The sequence below is a fragment of the Cervus canadensis genome, chromosome 14 (genome assembly GCF_019320065.1).
Source record: "Cervus canadensis isolate Bull #8, Minnesota chromosome 14, ASM1932006v1, whole genome shotgun sequence".
NCBI lineage: Eukaryota > Metazoa > Chordata > Mammalia > Artiodactyla > Cervidae > Cervus > Cervus canadensis.
In genome coordinates this window covers 20102-43943 of record NC_057399.1, presented here as the reverse complement: position 1 = coordinate 43943, position 23842 = coordinate 20102, and the positions used below count along the sequence as shown (strand labels likewise).

The following is a 23842-nucleotide window of genomic DNA, read 5'->3' as shown; positions in this document are numbered from 1 at the left end:
CGCATTTTCACACCTTTTCATGCTCCTCGCATTTTTGACACCTTTTCATGCTCCTCGTCTTTTTTTTTTTTTGCTCTTCGCATTTTTCACACCTTTTCATGCTCCTCGCCTTTTTCACACCTTTTCATGCTGCTCGCATTTTTCACACCTTTTCATGCTCCTCGTCTTGTTTTTTTTTTTTGCTCCTTGCATTTTTCACACCTTCATGATCCTGGTATTTTTCACACCTTTTCATGCCTCTCGCCTTTTTCACATCTTTTCATGCTCCTCGTCATTTTTTTTTTTTGCTCCTCGCATTTTTCACAGCTTTTCATGCTCCTCGTTTTTTTCACAGTTTTTCATGCTCCTCGCATTTTTCACAACTTTTCATGCTCCTCAGCTTTTTCTTTTTTTCTCCTTGCATTTTTCACACCTTTTCATGCTCCTCGCATTTTTCACACCTTTTCATGCTCGTTGCATTTTTCACACCTTTTCATGCTCCTCGCATCTTTCACACCTTTTCATGCTCCTCGTATTTTTCACTCCTTTTCATGCTCATGAATTTTTCATACATTTTCATGCTCCTCATCATTTTTTTTTTGCTCCTTGCATTTTTCACACCTTTTCATGCTCCTTGCAATTTTCACACCTTTTCATGCTCCTCGAATTTTCATACCTTTTCATGTTTCTCGAATTTTTCACAACTTTTCAAGCTCCTCGCATTTCTCACACCTTTTCATGCTCCTCGTCTTTTTTTTTTTTGCTCTTCGCATTTTTCACACCTTTTCATGCTGCTCGCCTTTTTCACACCTTTTCATGCTCCTCGTCATTTTTTTTTTGCTCCTCGCATTTTTCACAGCTTTTCATGCTCTTCGTACTTTTCACAGCTTTTCATGCTGCTCGCATTTTTCACCCCTTTTCATGCTCCTCGCCTTTTTTTTTTTTTTTACTCCTTGCATTTTTCACACCTTTTCATGCTCCTGCCATTTTCCACACCTTTTTCATGCTCCCTCGAATTTTTCAAACCTTTTCAATGCTCCTCGCATTTTTCAGCAGCTTTTTCATGCTCCTCGAAATTTTCACACGTTTTCATGCTCCTTGCATTTTTCACACCTTTTTATTTTCCTCGCATTTTTCTCACCTTTTCTTGCTCGTTGTATTTTTTTTCTTGCTCCTCGCATTTTTCACACCATTTCATGCTCCTTGTCTTTTTTGTTTTTTTTTTTGCTCTTCGCATTTTTCACACCTTTTCATGCTCCTCGCATTTTTCACACCTTTTCATGTTCCTCGCATTTTTCACACCTTTTCTATTCCTCGCATTTTTCACACCTTTTCATGCTCCTCGCATTATTCACACCTTTTCATGCTCCTCGCATTTTTCACAACTTTTCATGCTCCCCGTCTTTTTTTTTTTTGCTTCTCGCATTTTTCACACCTTTTCATGCTCCTGAATTTTTTACAACTTTTCAATGTCCTCTGGTCTTTTTTTTTTTTTTTTGCTCCTCGATTTTTCACCCTATCATGCTCCTCGCATTTTTCACACCTTTTCATGCTCCTCATATTTTTTTTTCTTGCTCCTCGCATTTTTCACACCTTTTCATGCTCCTCGCATTATTCACAACATTTCATGCTCCTCGTTTTTTTTTTTTTGCTCCTCGCATTTTTCACACCTTTTCATGCTCCTCGCATTTTTCATACCTTTTCATGCTCCTCGTATTTTTCACAGCTTTTCATGTTCCTCGCATTTTTCACACCTTTTCATGTTTCTCGCATTTTTCACACCTTTTCATGCTCCTCGGATTTTTTTCTCTTGCTCCTCGCATTTTTCACACCTTTTCATGCTCCTCGCATTTTTCACAGCTTTTCATGCTTCTCTCATTTTTCAAACCTTTTCATGCTCTTCCAATATTTGACACCTTTTCATGCTCCTTGAAATTTTCACACCTTTTCATGCTCCCGGTATTTTTCACACCTTTTCATGTTCCTCGAATTTTTCACACCATTTCATGCTCCTTGCATTTTTCACACCATTTCATGCTCCTCGCATTTTTCTCACCTTTTCCTGCTCCTCGAATTTTTGACACCTTTTCATGCTCCTCGAAATTTTCACACCTTTTCATGCTCCTCAAAATTTTCAAAATTTTCATGCTTCTCGTCTTTTTTTTTTTTATTTTGCTGCTCTCATTTTTCACAGCTATTCATGTTCCACGTATTTATCACACCATTTCATGCTCCCAGAATTTTTGACAGCTTTTCATGCTCCTGGAAATTTTCACACGTTTTCATGCTCCTCGTATTTTTCACACCTTTTCAAGTTCCTCGCATTTTTCACACTTTTTTATGTTCCTCGCATTTTTCTCACCTTTTCTTGCTCCTTGTATTTTCTTTTCTTGCTCCTCGCATTTTTCACACCATTTCATGCTCCTTGTCTTTTTTGTTTTTTTTTTGCTCTTCGCATTTTTCACACCTTTTCATGCTCCTCGCATTTTTCACACCTTTTCATGCTCCTCGTATTTTTCACACCTTTTCATGCTCCTCACATTTTTCACTCCTTTTCATGTTTCTCGCATTTTTCACACCTTTTCATGCTCCTCGGATTTTTTTTTCTTTCTCCTCGCATTTTTCACACCTTTTCATGCTCCTCGCATTTTTCACACCTTTTCATGCGTCTCTCATTTTTCAAACCTTTTCATACTCTTCCAATATTTGACACCTTTCATGCTCCTCGAAATTTTCACACCTTTTCATGCTCCTCGTATTTTTCACACCTTTTCATGTTCCTCGCATTTTTCACACCTTTTCATGCTCCTCGCATTTTCACATCTTTTCATGCTCCTCGCAATTTTCACACCTTTTCATGCTCCTTGAAATTTTCAAAATTTTCATGCTCCTCGTCTTTTTTTTTTTTTTTTTTTCTGCTCGCATTTTTCACAGCTATTCATGTTCCACGTATTTTTCACACCATTTCATGCTCCCAGAATTTTTGACAGCTTTTCATGCTCCTCGAAATTTTCACACCTTTTCATGCTCCTCGTATTTTTCACACCTTTTCAAGTTCCTCGCATTTTTCACACCTTTTTATGTTCCTCGCATATTTCTCACCTTTTCTTGGTCCTCGGATTTCTTTTTTCTTGCTCCTCGCAGGTTTCCCATCTTTACATGCTCCTCGCATTTTTCACAACTTTTCATTTTCCTCGAATTTTTCACAACTTTTCATGCTCCTCGAATTTTTCCCAATTTTCATGCTCCTCGTCTTTTTTTTTTTTTTTCTCCTCGCATTTTTCACAGCTATTCATGTTCCTCGTATTTTTCACACCATTTCATGCTCCTAGAATTTTTGACACCTTTTCATGCTCCTCGAAATTTTCACACCTTTTCATACTCCTCATATTTTTTTCACACCTTTTCCTGTTCCTCACATTTTTCATACCTTTTCATGCTCCTTGCATTTTTCACACGTTTTCATGCTCGTTGCATTTTTCACACCTTTTCATGCTCCTCATCTTTTTTTTTTGTCTCTTCACATTTTTCACACCTTTTCATGTTCCTCGAATTTTTCACACCTTTTCATGATCCTCGCATTTTTCAAACCTTTTCATGTTCCTCGTCTTTTTTTTTTTTTTGCTCCTCTTATTTTTCTCCCATTTTCCTTCTCCTGAGATTTTTCACACTTTTCTTGCTCCTCGCATTTTCACACTTTTGATGCTTCCTTTATTTTCCCCACTTTTCTGCTCCTCGTATTTTTCTGTTTTTTGTGTTTTTTTTGCCCCTCGTATTTTTCTCCCTTTTTTCTCCTCCTCCTGTTTTTCACACTTTTCTTGCTCCTCGTATTTTCACACTTTTGATGCTCCTCTTATTTTCCCCACTTTTCTGTTCCTCGTATTTTTCTGTAATTTTTTTTTTTGCTTCTCGTATTTTTCTCCCCTTTTCCGGCTCCTGGTATTTTTCACACTTTTCTTGCTCCTCGTATTTTCACACTTTTGATGCTCCTCTTATTTTCCCCACTTTTTTGCTCCTTGTATTTTTCTGTTTTTTATTTTTTTTTGCTCCTCGTATATTTTTTTTTTTTTTCCTCGTATTTTTTTCCCATTTTCCTGCTCCTGGGATTTTTCACACTTTTCTTGCTCCTCTCATTTTCACACTTTTGATGCTTCTCTTATTTTCCCCACTTTTCTGCTCCTCGTATTGCTCTGTTTTTTTTTTTTTGCTCCTCGTATTTTTCTCCCCTTTTCCTGCTCCTCGTGTTTTTCACACTTTTCATGCTCCTCGTATTTTTTTTTGCTCCTCACATTTATCACACCTTTTCTTGCTCCTTGCATTTTTCACACCTTTTCATGCTCCTCGAATTTTTTTCACCTTTTCATGGTCCTCGTCTTTTTTTTTTTGTTGGCTCGCTCGCATGTTTTTTCACACCTTTTTCAATGCTCCTCGAATTTTACAACCTTTCATGGTCCTCGTCTTTTTTTTTTTTTTGCTCCTCGCATTTTTCACTCCTTTTCATGCTCCTTGCTTTTTTCACACCTTTTCATGCTCCTCGCATTTTTCACACCATTTCACGCTCCTCGCATTTTTCACACCTTTTCATGCTCCTCGTATTTTTTTTTTTTGCTCCTCGCATTTTTCACACCTTTTCATGCTCCTCGCATTTTTCACACCTTTTCATGCTCCTCGCATTTTTCACACCTTTTCATGCTCCTCGTATTTTTCACACCTTTTCATGCTCCTCACATTTTTCACTCCTTTTCATGTTTCTCGCATTTTTCACACCTTTTCATGCTCCTCGGATTTTTTTTCTTGCTCCTCGCATTTTTCACACCTTTTCATGCTCCTCGCATTTTTCACACCTTTTCATGCGTCTCTCATTTTTCAAACCTTTTCATGCTCTTCCAATATTTGACACCTTTCATGCTCCTTGACATTTTCACACCCTTTCATGCTCCTCGTATTTTTCACACCTTTTCATGTTCCTTGAATTTTTCACACCTTTTCATGCTCATCGCATTTTCACATCTTTTCATGCTCCTCGCAATTTTCACACCTTTTCATGCTCCTCGAAATTTTCAAAATTTTCATGCTCCTCGTCTTTTTTTTTTATTTTGCTGCTCGCATTTTTCACAGCTATTCATGTTCCACGTAATTTTCACACCATTTCATGCTCCCAGAATTTTTGACAGCTTTTCATGCTCCTCGAAATTTTCACACGTTTTCATGCTCCTCGTATTTTTCACACCTTTTCAAGTTCCTCGCATTTTTCACACCTTTTTATGTTCCTCGCATTTTTCTCATCTTTTCTTGCTCCTTGTATATTTTTTCTTGCTCCTCGCATTTTTCACACCATTTCATGCTCCTTGTCTTTTTTGTTTTTTTTTTTGCTCTTCGCATTTTTCACACCTTTTCATGCTCCTCCCATTTTTCACACCTTTTCATGCTCCTCGCATTTTTCACACCTTTTCATGCTCCTCACATTTTTCACACATTTTCATGCTGCTCGTCTTTTTTTTTTTGCTCCTCGTATTTTTCACACTTTTTATGCTCCTCGCATTTTTCACACCTTTTCATGCTCCTCGAGTTTTTCACACCTTTTCATGCTCCTCGCATTTTTCACACCATTTCATGCTCTTCCAATATTTGACACCTTTTCATGCTTCTTGAAATTTTCACACCTTTTCATGTTCCGCAGCATTTTTCACCCTTTTCAGCTCGCTCGGCCATTTTTCACACCTTTTCAATGCTCCACGGCATTTTTCCACACTTTTTGCATGCTCCTCGTATTTTTCACGAACCTTTCATAGCTCCTCACATTTTTTCACCTCCTTTCATGTGTTCCGTCGCATTTTTCTACACCTTTTCATGCTCCTCGGATTTTTTTTTCTTGCTCCTCGCATTTTTCACACCTTTTCATGCTCCTCGCATTTTTCACACCTTTTCATGCTCCTCGCATTTTTCACACCATTTCATGCTCTTCCAATATTTGACACCTTTTCATGCTTCTTGAAATTTTCACACCTTTTCATGCTCCTCGTATTTTTCACACCTTTTCATGCTCCTTGCATTTTTCACACCTTTTCATGCTCCTAGAATTTTTGCCAGCATATCATTTTCCTCGCAATTTTCACACCTTTTCATGCTCCTCGCAATTTCACAACTTTTCATGCTCCACGAATTTTTCACACCTTTTCATGCACCTCGTCTTTTTTTTTTTTTTGCTCTGTGCATTTTTCACACCTTCTCATGCTCCTTGCATTTTTCACACTATTTCATGCTCCTCATAATTTTTTTTTCTTTTGCCTCTCGCATTTTTCACACCTTTTCATGCTCCTCGCATTTTTCACACCTTTTCATGCTCCTCATATTTTTCACAGCTTTTCATGCTCCTGAATTTTTCACACATTTTCATGCTCCTCGTCATTTTTTTTTCTTTTGCTCCTCGCATTTTTCACACCTTTTCATGTTCCTCACATTTTTCACACTGTTTCATGCTCCTCGCATTTTTCACAACTTTCCATGCTCCTCGCATTTTTCACACCTTTTCGTGCTCCTAGAATTTTTGACAGCTTTTTTTTTCCTCGAAATTTTCACATGTTTTCATGCTCCTCGTATATTTCAACCTGTTCATGCTCCTTGCATTTTTACACCTTTTAATGCTCCTCGCATTTTTCACACCTTTTCATGCTCCTCGCATTTTTCACATATTTTCATGCTCCTCCTCTTTTTTTTTTTTTTGCTCCTCGCATTTTTCACACATTTTTATGCTCCTAGAATTTTTGCCCGCTTTTCATTTTCCTCGAAATTTTCACATGTTTTCATGCTGCTCGTATTTTTCACACCTTTTCAAGTTCCTCGCATTTTTCACACCTTTTTATGTTCCTCGCATTTTCTCACCTTTTCTTGGTCCTCGTATTTTTTTTTTCTTGCTCCTCGCATGTTTCTCACCTTTTCATGCTCCTGGCATTTTTCACACGTTATCATGTTCCTCACATTTTTCACACCTTTTCTATTCCTCGCATTTTTCACTCCTTTTCATGCTCCTCGTATTTTTTTTTTTTTTGCTCCTCACATTTTTCTCCCATTTTCCTGCTCCTGGGATTTTTCACACTTTTCTTGCTCCTCGCATTTTCACACTTTTGATGCTTCTCTTATTTTCCCACTTTTCTGCTCCTCGTATTGCTCTGTTTTTTTTTTTTGCTCCTCGTATTTTTCTCCCCTATTCCTGCTCCTCGTGTTTTTCACACTTTTCATGCTCCTCGTCATTTTTGTTTCTTTTGCTCCTCGCATTTTTCACACCTTTTCATGTTCCTCGCATATTTCACACTGTTTCATGCTCCTCGCATTTTTCACAACTTTTCATGCTCCTCGCATTTTTCACACCTTTTTATGCTCCTAGAATTTTTGCCAGCTTTTCATTTACCTCGAAATTTTCACACATTTTCATGCTCCTCGTATTTTTCACACCTTTTCAAGTTCCTCGCATTTTTCACACCTTTTTATGTTCCTCGCATATTTCTCACCTTTTCTTGGTCCTCGGATTTCTTTTTTCTTGCTCCTCGCAGGTTTCTCATCTTTTCATGCTCCTCGCATTTTTCACAACTTTTCATTTTCCTCGAATTTTTCACAACTTTTCATGCTCCTCGAATTTTTCCCAATTTTCATGCTCCTCGTCTTTTTTTTTTTTTTTGCTCCTCGCATTTTTCACAGCTATTCATGTTCCTCGTATTTTTCACACCATTTCATGCTCCTAGAATTTTTGACACCTTTTCATGCTCCTCGAAATTTTCACACCTTTTCATACTCCTCATATTTTTCACACCTTTTCCTGTTCCTCACATTTTTCATATCTTTTCATGCTCCTTGCATTTTTCACACGTTTTCATGCTCGTTGCATTTTTCACACCTTTTCATGCTCCTCATCTTTTTTTTTTTGTCTCTTCACATTTTTCACACCTTTTCATGTTCCTCGAATTTTTCACACCTTTTCATGATCCTCGCATTTTTCAAACCTTTTCATGTTCCTCGTCTTTTTTTTTTTTTGCTCCTCTTATTTTTCTCCCATTTTCCTGCTCCTGAGATTTTTCACACTTTTCTTGCTCCTCGCATTTTCACACTTTTGATGCTTCCTTTATTTTCCCCACTTTTCTGCTCCTCGTATTTTTCTGTTTTTTGTGTTTTTTTTGCCCCTCGTATTTTTCTCCCTTTTTTCTCCTCCTCCTGTTTTTCACACTTTTCTTGCTCCTCGCATTTTCACACTTTTGATGCTTCCTTTATTTTCCCCACTTTTCTGCTCCTCGTATTTTTCTGTTTTTTGTGTTTTTTTTGCCCCTCGTATTTTTCTCCCCTTTTCCGGCTCCTGGGATTTTTCACACTTTTCTTGCTCCTCTCATTTTCACACTTTTGATGCTTCTCTTATTTTCCCCACTTTTCTGCTCCTCGTATTGCTCTGTTTTTTTTTTTTTTTTGCTCCTCGTATTTTTCTCCCCTTTTCCTGCTCCTCGTGTTTTTCACACTTTTCATGCTCCTCGTATTTTTTTTTGCTCCTCACATTTATCACACCTTTTCTTGCTCCTTGCATTTTTCACACCTTTTCATGCTCCTCGAATTTTTTACACCTTTTCATGGTCCTCGTCTTTTTTTTTTTTTTGCTCCTCGCATTTTTCACCCCTTTTCATGCTCCTCGAATTTTTGAGCACTTTTCAATGGTCCTCGTTTTTTTTTTTTTTTTGCTCCTAGCGCATGTTTCACTCTTTTCATGCTTGCTTTGCTTTTTTCAACACCTGTTTTGCTCCTCGCGATTTTTCACACTCATTTCACGCTCCTCGGATTTTTTCAGCAACCTTTTCAGCTCTCGTGGATGTTTTTTTTTTTTTTTGGCTCCTCACATTTTTCACACACTTTTCAATGCTCCTCGCATTTTTCACGACCTTTTCATGCCCGTCGATTTTTCACATAACCTTTCATGCTCCTCGTATTTTTCAACACCTTCTTCATGCTCCTCACATTTTTCACTCCTTTTCATGTTTCTCGCATTTTTCAACTTTTCATGCTCCTCGGATTTTTTTTTCTTGCTCCTCGCATTTTTCACACCTTTTCATGCTCCTCGCGTTTTTCACACCTTTTCATGCTTCTCTCATTTTTCAAACCTTTTCATGCTCTTCCATTATTTGACACCTTTTCATGCTCCTTGACATTTTCACACCTTTTCATGCTCCTCGTATTTTTCACACCTTTTCATGTTCCTCGAATTTTTCACACCTTTTCATGCTCCTCGCATTTTCACATCTTTTCATGCTTCTCGCAATTTTCACACCTTTTCATGCTCCTTGAAATTTTCAAAATTTTCATGCTCCTCGTCTTTTTTTTTTTTTTTTTTGCTGCTCGCATTTTTCACAGCTATTCATGTTCCACGTATTTTTCACAACATTTCATGCTCCCAGAATTTTTGACAGCTTTTCATGCTCCTCGAAATTTTCACACGTTTTCATGCTCCTCGTATTTTTCACACCTTTTCTAGTTCCTCGCATTTTTCACACCTTTTTATGTTCCTCGCATTTTTCTCACCTTTTCTTACTCCTTGTATTTTTTTTTCTTGCTCCTCGCATTTTTTACACCATTTCATGCTCCTTGTCTTTTTTGTTTTTTTTTTGCTCTTCGCATTTTCACACCTTTTCATGCTCCTCGCATTTTTCACACCTTTTCATGTTCCTCGCATTTTTCACACCTTTTCTATTCCTCGCATTTTTCACACCTTTTCATGCTCCTCGCATTATTCACACCTTTTCATGCTCCTCGCATTTTACACAACTTTTCATGCTTCCCGTCTTTTTTTTTTTTGCTCCTCGCATTTTTCACACCTTTTCATGCTCCTCGAATTTTTTACACCTTTTCATGGTCCTCGTGTTTTTTTTCTTTTTGCTCCTCGCATTTTTCACTCCTTTTCATGCTCCTTGCATTTTTCACACCTTTTCATGCTCCTCGCATTTTTCACACCTTTTCATGCTCCTCGTATTTTTCACACCATTTCATGCTCCTCGCATTTTTCACACCTTTTCATGTTTCTCGCATTTTTCACATCTTTTCATGCTCCTCGGATTTTTTTTTCTTGCTCCTCGCATTTTTCACACCTTTTCATGCTCCTCGCATTTTTCACACCTTTTCATGCTCCTCGCATTTTTCACACCTTTTCATGCTCCTCGCATTTTTCACACCTTTTCATGTTTCTCGCATTTTTCACACCTTTTCATGCTCCTCGGATTTTTTTTTCTTGCTCCTCGCATTTTTCACACCTTTTCATGCTCCTCGCATTTTTCACACCTTTTCATGCTCCTCGTATTTTTCACAGCTTTTCATGCTCCTCGCATTTTTCACACCTTTTCATGTTTCTCGCATTTTTCACTCCTTTTCATGCTCCTCGGATTTTTTTTTCTTGCTCCTCGCATTTTTCACACCTTTTCATGCTCCTCGCATTTTTCACACCTTTTCATGCTCCTCGCATTTTTCACACCATTTCATGCTCTTCCAATATTTGACACCTTTTCATGCTTCTTGAAATTTTCACACCTTTTCATGCTCCTCGTATTTTTCACACCTTTTCATGTTCCTCGAATTTTTCACACCTTTTCATGCTCCTCGCTTTTTTCACACCTCTTCATGCTCCTCACATTTTTCACAACTTTTCATGCTCCTCGCATTTTTTTTTTTTTGGCTCCTCGCATTTGTCACAACCTTTTCAATGCTCCTCGAATTTTTTACAACCGTTTTCATGGTCCTGCGGTGTATTTTTTTTTTTTTTTTGTCCTACGCATTTTTCACTAATTTTCACACCTTTTCATAACCCTCGTATTTTTCACACCTTTTCATGTTCCTCGCAATTTTCACACCTTTTCATGCTCCTCGCATTTTTCACACCTTCCTGCTCCTTGCATTTTTCACACCTTTTCATGCTCCTAGAAATTTTGACACCTTTTCATGCTCCTCGTATTTTTCACAACTTTTCATGCCTCTCGCCTTTTTCACACCTTTTCATGCTCCTCATCTTTTTTTTTTTTACTCCTCGCATATTTCACACCTTCTCATGCTCCTTGCATTTTTCACACCTTTTCATGCTCCTAGAAATTTTGACACCTTTTCATGCTCCTCGTATTTTTCACAACACCTCATGCTCCTCGCCTTTTTCACACCTTTTCATGCTCCTCATCTTTTTTGTTTTTACTCCTCGCATATTTCACACCTTTTCATGCTCCTCGCATTTTTCACACCTTTTCATGCTCCTCGCATTTTTCACACCTTTTCCTGTTCCTTTCATTTTTCACACCTTTTCATGCTCCTTGCATTTTTCACACTTTTCATGCTCGTTGCATTTTTCACACGTTTTCATGCCCCTTGTCTTTTTTTTATTTTTTGTTTGCTCTTCGCATTTTTCACACCTTTTCATTTTCCTCGAATTTTTCACACCTTTTCATGCTCCTCGCAATTTTCACACCTTTTCATGCTCCTTGCAATTTTCACACTTTTTCATTCTCCTCGCCTTTTCCACACCTTTTCATGCTCCTCGCATTTTCACACCTTTTCATGCTCCTCGCATTTTTGACACCTTTTCATGCTCCTCGTCTTTTTTTTTTTTTGCTCTTCGCATTTTTCACACCTTTTCATGCTCCTCGCCTTTTTCACACCTTTTCATGCTGCTCGCATTTTTCACACCTTTTCATGCTCCTCGTCTTGTTTTTTTTTTTTGCTCCTTGCATTTTTCACACCTTCATGATCCTGGTATTTTTCACACCTTTTCATGCCTCTCGCCTTTTTCACATCTTTTCATGGTCCTCGTCATTTTTTTTTTTTGCTCCTCGCATTTTTCACAGCTTTTCATGCTCCTCGTTTTTTTCACAGTTTTTCATGCTCCTCGCATTTTTCACAACTTTTCATGCTCCTCAGCTTTTTCTTTTTTGCTCCTTGCATTTTTCACACCTTTTCATGCTCCTCGCGTTTTTCACACCTTTTCATGCTCCTTGCATTTTTCACACCTTTTCATGCTCCTCGCATCTTTCACACCTTTTCATGCTCCTCGCATTTTTCACTCCTTTTCATGCTCACGAATTTTTCATACATTTTCATGCTCCTCGTCATTTTTTTTTTTGCTCCTTGCATTTTTCACACCTTTTCATGCTCCTTGCAATTTTCACACCTTTTCATGCTCCTCGAATTTTCATACCTTTTCATGTTTCTCGAATTTTTCACAACTTTTCATGCTCCTCGCATTTCTCACACCTTTTCATGCTCCTCGTCTTTTTTTTGTTTGCTCTTCGCATTTTTCACACCTTTTCATGCTTCTCGCCTTTTTCACACCTTTTCATGCTCCTCGTCATTTTTTTTTTGCTCCTCGCATTTTTCACAGCTTTTCATGCTCTTCGTACTTTTCACAGCTTTTCATGCTGCTCGCATTTTTCACACCTTTTCATGCTCCTCGCCTTTTTTTTTTTTTTGCTCCTTGCATTTTTCACACCTTTTCATTATCCTGGTATTTTTCCACACCTTTTCATGTTCCTCGAATTTTTCACACCTTTTCATGCTCCTCGCATTTTTCACATCTTTTCATGCTCCTCACAATTTTCACACCTTTTCATGCTCCTCGAACTTTTCACAATTTTCATGCTCCTCGCCTTTTTTTTTCTTTTGCTCCTCGCATTTTTCACAGCTATTCATGTTCCTCGTATTTTTCACACCATTTCATGCTCCTAGAATTTTTGACACCTTTTCATGCTCCGCAAAATTTTCACACCTTTTCATGCTCCTCATATTTTTCACACCTTTTCCTGTTCCTTGCATTTTTCACATCTTTTCATGCTCCGTGCATTTTTCACACTTTTAATGCTCGTTGCATTTTTCACACCTTTTCATGGTCCTCGTCTTTTTTTATTTTTTGTTTGCTCTTCGCATTTTTCACACCTTTTCATTTTCCTCGTATTTTTCACACCTTTTCATGCTCCTCGCATTTTTCAAACCTTTTCATGTTCCTTGTCTTTTTTTTTTTTGCTCCGTTTATTTTTCTCCCATTTTCCTGCTCCTGGGATTTTTCACACTTTTCTTGCTCCTTGCATTTTCACACTTTTGATGCTTCTCTTATTTTCCCTACTTCTCTGCTCCTGGTATTTTTCTGTTTTTTTTTTTTTTTTGCTCCTCGTATTTTTCCCCGTTTTTTCTCCTCCTCCTGTTTTAAACACTCTTCTTGCTGCTCGTATTTTCACACTTTTGATGCTCCTCTTATTTTCCCCACTTTTCTGTTCCTCGTATTTTTCTGTAATTTTTTTTTTTGCTTCTCGTATTTTTCTCCCCTTTTCCGGCTCCTGGTATTTTTCACACTTTTCTTGCTCCTCGTATTTTCACACTTTTGATGCTCCTCTTATTTTCCCCACTTTCCTGCTCCTCGTATATTTCTGTTTTTTTGTTTTTGCTCCTTGTATTTTTCTCCCCTTTTCCTGCTCCTCGTGTTTTCACACTTTTCATTCTCCTCGTTTTTTTTTTTTTTGCTCCTCACATTTTTCACACCTTTTCTTGCTCCTTGCATTTTTCACACCTTTTCATGCTCACGAATTTTTCACACTTTTTATGCTCCTCGTCTTTTTTTTTCTCCTCGCTTTTTTCACACCTTTTCATGCTCCTCGCATTTTTCACACCTTTTCATGCTCGTTGCATTTTTTACACCTTTTCATGCTCCTCGCATCTTTCACACCTTTTCATGCTCCTCGCATTTTTCACTCCTCTTCATGCTCACGAATTTTTCATACATTTTCATGCTCCTCGTCATTTTTTTTTTGCTCCTTGCATTTTTCACAACTTTTCATGCTCCTTGCAATTTTCACACCTTTTCATGCTCCTCGAATTTTCATACCTTTTCATGTTTCTCGAATTTTTCACAACTTTTCATGCTCCTCGCATTTCTCACACCTTTTCATGCTCCTCGTCTTTTTTTTTTGCTCTTCGCATTTTTCACACCTTTTCATGCTGCTCACCTTTTTCACACCTTTTCATGCTCCTCGTCATTTTTTTTTTGCTCCTCGCATTTTTCACAGCTTTTCATGCTCTTCGTACTTTTCACAGCTTTTCATGCTGCTCGCATTTTTCACACCTTTTCATGCTCCTCGCCTTTTTTTTTTTTTTGCTCCTTGCATTTTTCACACCTTTTCATTATCCTGGTATTTTTCCCCACCTTTTCATGTTCCTCGAATTTTTCACACCTTTTCATGCTCCTCGCATTTTTCACACCTTGTCATGCTCCTCGCGTTTTTCACAACTTTTCTTGCTCTTCGTCTTTTTTTTTTTTTGCTCCTCGCATTTTTCACTCCTTTTCATGCTCCTTGCATTTTTCACACCTCTTCATGCTCCTCATATTTTTCAAACATTTTCATGCTCATGAATTTTTCACACATTTTCATGCTCCTCGTCATTTTTTTTTTGCTCCTCGCATTTTTCATTCCTTTTCATTCTCCTTGCATTTTTCACACCTTTTCATGCTACTTGCAATTTTCACCCCTTTTCATGCTCCTCGAATGTTTCACACCTTTTCATGTTCCTCGAATTTTTCACACCTTTTCATGCTCCTCGCATTTTTCACCCTTTTCATGCTCCTCGAATTTTTCACACCTTTTCAATGTCCTCGTCTTTTTTTTTTTTGCTCCTCGCATTTTTCACTCCTTTTCATGGTCCTTTCATTTTTCACACCTCTTCATGCTCCTCGTATTTTTCAAACATTTTCATGCTCATGAATGTTTCACACATTTTCATGCTCCTCGTGATTTTTTTTTGCCCCTCGCATTTTTCACTCCTTTTCATGCTCCTTGCATTTTTCACACCTTTTCATGCTACTTGCAATTTTCACACATTTTCATGCTCCTCGAATGTTTCACACCTTTTCATGTTCCTCGAATTTTTCACACCTTTTCATGCTCCTCGCAGTTTCACACCTTTTCATGCTCCTCGTATTTTTCACAACTTTTCATGCTCCTCGTCTTTTTTTTTTTTGCTCCTCGCATTTTTCACACCTTTTCATGCTCCTCGCATTTTTCACTCCTTTTCATGCTCCTTGCATTTTTCACTCCTTTTCATGCTCCTCGCATCTTTCACACCTTTTCATGCTCCTCGCATTTTTCACTCCTTTTCATGCTCACGAATTTTTCATACATTTTCATGCTCCTCGTCCTTTTTTTTTTGCTCCTTGCATTTTTCACTCCTTTTCATGCTCCTTGCAATTTTCACACCTTTTCATGCTCCTCGAATTTTCATACCTTTTCATGTTTCTCGAATTTTTCACAACTTTTCATGCTGCTCGCCTTTTTCACACCTTTTCATGCTCCTCGTCATTTTTTTTTTCCCCTCGCATTTTTCACAGCTTTTCATGCTCTTCGTACTTTTCACAGCTTTTCATGCTGCTCGCATTTTTCACACCTTTTCATGCTCCTCGCCTTTTTTTTTTTTTTGCTCCTTGCATTTTTCACACCTTTTCATTATCCTGGTATTTTTCCACACCTTTTCATGTTCCTCAAATTTTTCACACCTTTTCATGCTCCTCGCATTTTTCACATCTTTTCATGCTCCTCGCAATTTTCACACCTTTTCATGCTCCTCGAATTTTTCACAATTTTCATGCTCCTCGCCTTTTTTTTTCTTTTGCTCCTCGCATTTTTCACAGCTATTCATGTTCCTCGTATTTTTCACACCATTTCATGCTCCTAGAATTTTTGACACCTTTTCATGCTCCGCAAAATTTTCACACCTTTTCATGCTCCTCATATTTTTCACACCTTTTCCTGTTCCTTGCATTTTTCACATCTTTTCATGCTCCGTGCATTTTTCACACTTTTAATGCTCGTTGCATTTTTCACACCTTTTCATGGTCCTCGTCTTTTTTTATTTTTTGTTTGCTCTTCGCATTTTTCACACCTTTTCATTTTCCTCGAATTTTTCACACCTTTTCATGCTCCTCGCATTTTTCAAACCTTTTCATGTTCCTCGTCTTTTTTTTTTTTTCTCCTCCTAATTTTCTCCCATTTTCCTGCTCCTGGGATTTTTCACACTCTTCTTGCTCCTCGCATTTTCACACTTTTGATGCTTCTCTTATTTTCCTATATCTCTGCTCTGGTATTATGTTCTGGTTTTTTTTTTATTTTTTTTTTTGCTCCTGCGTATTTTCCTCCGTTTTTTCCTCTCCTGTTTTTCACACTCATTCTTGCTGCTCGTATTTTCACAGGCTTTTGATGCTCTCCTCGTTATTTTCCCCCACTTTTTCTGTTCCTCGTAATTTTTCTGTATATTTTTTTTTTTTTTTTTTTGCTTCTCTTCGTATTATCTCCCCTTTTCCGGTCTGGATTTTTCACACTTTTCTTGCTCCTCTCGTATTTTCACACTTTTTGATGCTCCTCTATTTTCCCCATATTCTTTGGTCCTTGTATTTTTCTGTTTTTCATTTTTTTTTTTGCTCCCGGTATTTTCTGTTTTTTTTTTTTTTTTTTTTTTTTTTTTTTTTCTTTTTTTTTTTTTTTGCTCCTCGCAATTTTCAACACGAACTTTTCATGCTCCTGGTCTTTTTTTTTTTTTTTTTGCTGCTCCTCGAATTTTTCAAACACTTTTCAATCCCTTGTGGTCTTGTCTTTGTTTTCTTTTTTTTTTTTTTTTGCTCCTCGGCATTTGTCAACATACTTTTTGTTCCTGGTCTTATTTTTTTTTTTTTTTTTGCTAGGCTCCTCGCTTTTTCACACTTTTCATGCTTGCTGTCTTTCATTTTTTTTTTTTTTTTTTTTGGCCCTCGCATTTTTCCACACCTTTTTCATCCTCCTGCATTTTTCACCTTTCAATGCTCCTCGCTTTTTCACACCTTTTCATGCTACAAATCTGTACCTTTTTTTCTAGATTCCATATATATGTGTTAACATAGGCTATTTGGTTTTCTCTTTCTGACTTTCTTCTCTCTCTATGACAGACACAGGTCCATTCACGTCTCTATGAATGACCCAATTGTATTCTTTTTTTATAGCTGAGTAATATTCCACTGTATATATGTACCGCATCTTCTTCATCCATTCCTCTATTGGTGGACATTTAAGTTATTTCCATGTCCTGGCTGTGGTAAATAGTGCTGCAATGAACATTGCGATACATGTGTCTTCTTGAATTGTGGTTTTTTCAGGATATATGCCCAGTAGTGGGGTTGCTAGGTCATATGGTAGTTCAGTTTTTAGTTTTTAAGGAAACTCCATACTTCTCCCCATTGTGGCTATATCAGTTTACAATCCCAATACTAATACTTGATGTTTCCAATACCAGGACCTTTCTGGATCACTTTTCCTGTGAACACTCCTCCCACCTCTTGCAGGCGTGTGGTGGGGGTCTTGGGGCCTGACTCTGGGGCTCAGTCACTGCTTCTCATTCATTTCCCTCCATGGGACTCAGTGCTGTTTCTACCAAACTATCTGCTTTCCATGTTCCCACAAGTGTGTTGACATCAGTTGTTCGGTTGTCTCTTCCTGTGTGTTTTGATGGACCCTCTTGTTTATTTGTCTTTTTAGCTTTCAGAGTTCTCTTTCTTTCATGATCATTTTGGTAGGATTTGGGGAGAGAGTGAAAATAAATTATATGCTCCTTCAGCCAATTTTAACTGAAAGTTTCATGGTTCTTCCATCATGATCAAATATTCTGTAGGAAATCTGGGATATGACCTTTCCAACCTTAAGAGCCTGGGGCTGAACGCTGGACCCAACACTCCTGTCAGACAAAAACTAATCAGAAAATGGGCAGATAAGGTACTAGAGCTGAAAGATCAAAGTCAGAATCCCCAACTCCCTAAAAAGCCAGATTCCCTTGGAAAGCTATGACCCCATTACCTGGAGGGAAAGATGGCCACATGGGTGAGCTTCTCTGAGCATTAGCTTGTGCAGATAGGTGGCAGCTCTTGCCTTGTGGCTGTGTAATTACATAGCAGCCCTGATCTCTTTGGAGCCCATGGGAGCCTCTCAACAGAGCCTGAATGACCATCATGAAGCCAGTCAGCACCTGTCCCATTCTCAAATGGGCCAACAGAGTTTGGGCATGCTCCTACTGGACCACTTGGAGATGTGGTCACTCAGCATGTCCCCTGACCCACTTTATCCTGACATACATTTAAGGTGTAGGCTGCAGCCCAGTGGAAATATAAAAAGGAAGTAAATTCCATGGGTTTTTCCTCACAAAAAGAAAGCTAAACAACGTCACTCAGGCCAAAGTAACGTGAACATGGGACATGAAGCTTCAAGAAAGTACTTAAGAGACTGCCTCCAGGCATCTCTGTTACTCAGGGCTCTGTCCCTCCCTGGATCCAGGAGAATCTGTGTGGGATTCAGCTCCCAGCTGCCTGCCAGCCTTGGTGTCACCTCATTTTTTATTCAGGGGGACAACCAGGCCAGGAGAGCCTGGTCTGAGACTTGGCCCACCACACTGAGAGCCTGTCTAAGTTGGTGTCCTTCCCCACTTGGGGCCAGACTGAATGCCCTCTGAAAGGCCTTCCTCTCACAGCAATCTCGTAGCCCAGAAAATACAGACAACCACCTGAACTGCTGGCCTACACTGCTGTCTCCCCTGGTCCTGGGAAGTGGGAATCTACACTGTTGTTGACTTGCTCTGCAGCCCTGGGGAGCCCTGCTTGGGCAGTCAGGCAGGAGGTGCTGGTGCTTACAGGCCTTGGTGTACCCCAGACATTCTCTCCTGCTCACAGCCCGATTCACACCCTAGAATCCAGTGAAGCCTCCTCCACCAAACTAATTGGGTCCATTTACCTGGGAATGGGCAGAGCTGTGAGGTGCAGAGTAGGGGTGGCCCCACCCCAGCCTCCCCCTGGGGTGATGACTGTGTCTCCACTAAGGCTTGGCTCCCATGGTAGGGGGCCTCCCCTGAGCATCAGTTCCCCACCCCACCCCATCCAGCCCTCCTGGGACCCTCTGCTGCGTCCCCTCTCCTGCTGGGGTTGAACCACCCCTCCCTAAGCACACTCCTTGTGTCTGGATTCCAGTGCTGACATCATCTCTGCTCTGGCAGAGCCCAGAGCAGCAGACCCAGGACCCCACACAGGGAGGCAGGTGAGGCCACTAAAGGAGGTTACCACCACGTGTCAGGGGCCCCAACACCTCTCCCCACCCCTCCCCAGGCAGGGCCCAGGCCCAGGCAGGCAGCAGGGAGGGGCATCTCAGGGCAAGTCTGCTAGCCCCACTCCCTCCAGAAAACAGGCTCTGCTCCATCTTCATGTATTTATAATAGCCCTTTCTTGTTTTCTGTCAAGCTGTGTTCTCTGTTTATCAATAAAATCAATGATAAAAATCCCACACCAGGGGCTGGTTGGAAATCTCTGCTGCGAAACATCTCCTTCTAAAGTCCTCCTTCTTCAAAGAGTTCTTTCTGAAAGGAAGTAATGGTCTCTGTCTGCACAAGAGCCTTGGGGGACACAGAAAGGAACTCTCAGGAGAGGACCTAGGCCCAGAGGTCCGGGAATGGACCTCATGGGGCTCTTGGACCTGCTCTGGAGCATTGGAGGTGGGATGCAGATTCCAAGGCCCCTTTTCTTTCAGGGTCTTGCCCTCGCAAGGACCATAACAAGTCTCGCATCTCTCATGGGAACCCTAGCTCCTGTTGGAGTCATCAGAGGTGTTCACAGGCACGGGGTCAGCACAGTAGTGGAGGATTGGTGGGGAGAGGAGAATTGGGGACTAAGGGTCCTCAGAGTCAATGAATTCCATCCCTCTAAAGGGAGGCTGGTTCAGGGTTTCTGGACTCTAGGGAGGGCAGACAGGACACCCGGGATGCACTGGATCTGTTCCCAGTCTCTCTGAGGGCCTTGAATCTTCTGGCGGTCACTGGCATACAGCTGGGCAGGGGACACACCCCGAGAGCAGTTATGAATTAAAATGGTATCCTCCCCAAATGCCTGTATTGAAACCCTGGCTCCGAATGTGACTGTATAGGGAGACAGGGTCTTAAGAGAGATGATTAAGGTTAAATGAGGTCATAAGTGTGGGGCCCCTACAGGACTGGCATCCTTATAAGAAGAGGAAAAGACATGGAAAGCTCTCCACCCCCCTCTCTCTCTCTTTGCTCATGCACAGAGGACAGGGCATGTGAGGACACAGCAGAAGGTGGCTGCCTGCAATCTGGGAAGAGAGGCCTCACCAGAAACCAGCCTTGCCTCCAGAACAGTGAGAAATCAATTTCTGTCATTTAGCTCCCTGGTCTGTGGTGTCTGGTATGGCAGGCTTAGCTGACAGAGAGGCCCCAGTAGGAATGTTCTGGATAGGAAGGTGCTCTGAGCTGTGAGGCTGGAGGAGCAGGGGTAAGATTAGCAAGAGGCACAGGGAACACAGGTGCCTGGAAGTGGGGCCTATGTGGACTGGGGCTTGCAGGACCCCTCCCCATGCAATTCACTTCCCTGGAGAGGATCCTTTCCCTGGATGACACCTCTGAAGATAGGAGCGGTAGGAAAAGAGCAGTTGGGTGGATGTTCATGCTCTTGCCAATCTGAACCACTAGAAGACCCACTCGGGAGAATCAGTTGCCCTGGGCCCCCTAGGTTGGGAATACAGGTTAACAGACAGGGTGTGTTCCCATCAGAGCCCAGACATTTCCAGAGAGACCCTGGCACACTAGACCTCTCCTACAGAGCAAAAGGGATGCAAGGGATGTCTGCACGTGGCTGTACCTTTCCTTCTGTGACTGGAACTACTCCGTAGTATCCCAGGCTCAGGGATAACTGCCCTTAAGAAAGGAACTCTAAGAGTGCTTTTCCAGGAGCCTGGGACAAGAAATTTGCAGGATGCGGGAAAAGTGAGCCTCCTTCAGGGACGAAGAGACAGCAAGCTGCGGTGTGCTTGCCAGGTTCTATTAGAAGCAAGAAGGTTGCTGATCCAATGGGAGACCTCCAGCTAGAAGCACATTTCCAGGAGTCTGAGACAGGAAATTCGCAGGAGGCGGGAAATGCGAGCCTCCTTCAAGGAAGAAGAGATAGCAAGCTGCGGTGTGCTTGCCAGGCTCCATTTGAAGCCAGAACGCTGCTGATACAGCAGGAGACCTCCAGCTCTGCTCAGTGTGCCATATTTCCAGTGAGAGGGCTGAGAAAATACCATTTCCTTTCCAGTCCAAGCACATTGCCGGCTGAGAGCAGAACTGCCAATGTGGAAGAAAACAGCGGGAGTGTGTTTGGCATGAGTGGGTGCCCTCCTGGGCTCAGCCCTTCAAGGGGCATTTCCTCTGGAAGTAGGCCCCAAATCCCACTGGGGAAGGGCTTTGCCCCTCTTCCTTCCAGCTGCCAGTGGGTGGAACCAACTGGCTCTGTGAAAGGTAGGAAAAGAGCAGTTGGGTGGATGTTCATGCTCTTGCCAATCTGAAACACTTGAAGGCCCATTCGGGAGAATCAGTAGCCCTGTGGCCCCTAGGTCAGGAATAGAGTTTAACAGACAGGGTGTGTTCCCATCAGAGCCCAGACATTTCCAGAGAGACCCTGGCTCACTAGACCTCTCCTACAGAGAAAAGGGATGCAAGGGATGTGTGCACGTGACTGTACCTTTCCTTGTGAGACTGGAAGTACTCCCTAGTGGCCCAGGCTCAGGTATAACTGCTTTTAAGAAAGGAACTTTAAGAAGTGCTTTTCCAAGAGCCTGGGACAGGAAATTCGCAGCATGCGGGAAAAGCTAGCCTCCTTCAGGCATGAGGAGACAGCAAGCTTCAGTGTGCTTGCCAGCCTCTATTTGAAGCCAGAAGATTGCTGATACAGCGGGAGACCTCCAGCTCTGCTCAGCACGGCATATTTCAAGTAAGAGGGGCGAGAAAATTCCATTTCTTTGCAAATCTAGCACAGACATTGCCAGCTGAGAGCAGTACTGACAATGAGGAAGAAAGCAGCAGGAGTGTGTTTGGCATGAGTGGGTGCCCTCCTGGGCTCAGCTCTTCAAAGGGGCCTTTCCTCTCAAAGTAGGCCCCAAATCCTACTGGGGAAGGGCTTTTTCCCTCTTCCTTCCAACCTGCCAATGGGTGGAACCAAGCTGGCTCTGTGAGAGGTAGGAAAAGGTGAGCTGGGTGGATGTTCATGCTCTTGCCAATCTGAACCACTTGAAGCCCCACTCGGGAGAATCAGTTGCCCTGGGAACCCTAGGTTGGGAATACAGTTTAAGAGACAGGGTGTGTTCCTATCAGAGCCTAGAAATTTCCAGAGAGACCCTGGCACACTAGACCTCTCTTACAGAGGAAAAGGGATGCAAGGGTTGTGTGCACGTGGCTGTACCTTTCCTTCTGTGACTGGAACTACTCCGTAGTATCCCAGGCTCAGGGATAACTGCCCTTAAGAAAAGAACTCTAAGAAGTGCTTTTCCAGGAGCCTGGGACAGGGAATTCGCAGGATGCGGGAAAAGCTAGCCTCCTTCAGGGACAAAGAGACAGCAAGCTGCACTGTGCTTGCCAGCCTCTATTTGAAGCAAGAGGGTCGCTGATCCAATGTGAGACCTTAAGCTAGAAGTGCTTTTCCAGGAGCCTGGGACAGGGAATTCACAGGATGCGTGAAAGGAGAGCCTCCTTCAGGGACTAAGAGACAGCAAGCTGCGGGGTGCTTGCCAGCCTCTATTTGAAGCAAGAAGGTCACTGATCTAAAGGGAGACCTACAGCTCGAAGTGATTCTCCATGAACCTGGGACAGCAAATTCGCAGGATGCGGGAAAAGCGAGCCTCTTTCAGGGATGAAGAGACAGCAAGCTGTGGTGTGCTTGCCAGGCTATATTTGAAGCAAGAAGGTCGTTCATCCAAAGGGAGACCTCCATCTCGAAGTGCTTCTCCAGGAGCCTGGGACAGGAAATTTGCAGGAGGCGGGAAATGCGAGCCTCCTGCAGGGAAGATGAGACAGCAAGCTGCAGTGTGCTTGCCAGCCTCTATTTGAAACCAGAAGGATGCTGACACAACAGGAGACCTCCAGCTCTGCTCAGAGCCCCAAACTTCAAGTGAGAGGGCCGTGAAAATCCCGTTTTCTTTGCAATCCTAGCACAGACATTGCTGGCTGAGAGCAGTGTTCCCAATGAGGAAGAAAGCAGCGGGAGTGTGTTTGGCATGAGTGGGTGCCCTCCTGGGCTCAGCTCTTCAAAGGGGCCTTTCCTCTCGAAGTAGGCCCCAAATCCCACCGGGGAAGGGCTTTGCCCCTGTTCCTTCCAGCCTGCCAATGGGTGGAACCAAGCTGGCTCTGTGAGAGGTTGGAAAAGGGCACTTGCATGGATGATCATGCCCTTGCCAATCTGAACAACATGAAGGCCCACTTGGGAGAATCAGTCGCCCTGGTGCCCCTAGGTCAGGAATACAGTTTAACAGACAGGGTGTGTTCCCATCAGAGCCCAGAAACTTCCAGAGAGACCCTGGCTCACCAGACCTCTCCTACAGAGCAAAAGGGATGCAAGGGATGTGTGCACGAGGCTGTAACTTTCCTTCTGAACAGGAACTACTCCCTAGTGGCTGAGGCTCAGGGGTAACTGCCCTTAAGAAAGAAACTCTAAGAATCGATTTTCCAGGAGCCTGGGACAGGAAACTCAAAGGAGGCGGGAAAAGCGAGCCTCCTTCAGGGACGACAAGACAGCAAGCTGCGGTCTGCTCACCACCATCTATTTGAAGAGGGAATGTCGTTAATCCAATGGGAGACCTCCATCTCGAAGCGCTTCTCCAGGAGCCTGGGACAGGAAATTCGCAGGAGGCGGGAAATGCGAGCCTCCTGCAGGGACGACGAGACAGCAAGCTGCGGTGTGCTCGCTAGCCTCTATTTGAAGAGGGAATGTCACTGATCCAATGGGAGAACTCCAGCTGGAAGTGCTTCTCCAGGAGCCTGGGACAGGAAATTC

The 23842-nt window shown here is 41.7% G+C and overlaps 1 protein-coding gene across 1 annotated transcript in view; it reads left to right on the top strand.

The window, feature by feature from the left end:
* Nucleotides 1-23479, top strand: part of LOC122452766 (antiviral innate immune response receptor RIG-I-like) — a 145555-nt gene extending 122076 nt beyond the window's left edge. The window contains exons 15-16 of the mRNA XM_043486405.1: nucleotides 20767-21315; nucleotides 23169-23479. Of these exons, the coding sequence (XP_043342340.1) occupies nucleotides 20767-21315; nucleotides 23169-23479 (860 nt within the window). The remainder of the gene's footprint in view (nucleotides 1-20766; nucleotides 21316-23168) is intronic.
* Nucleotides 23480-23842: the final 363 nt, after the last annotated feature.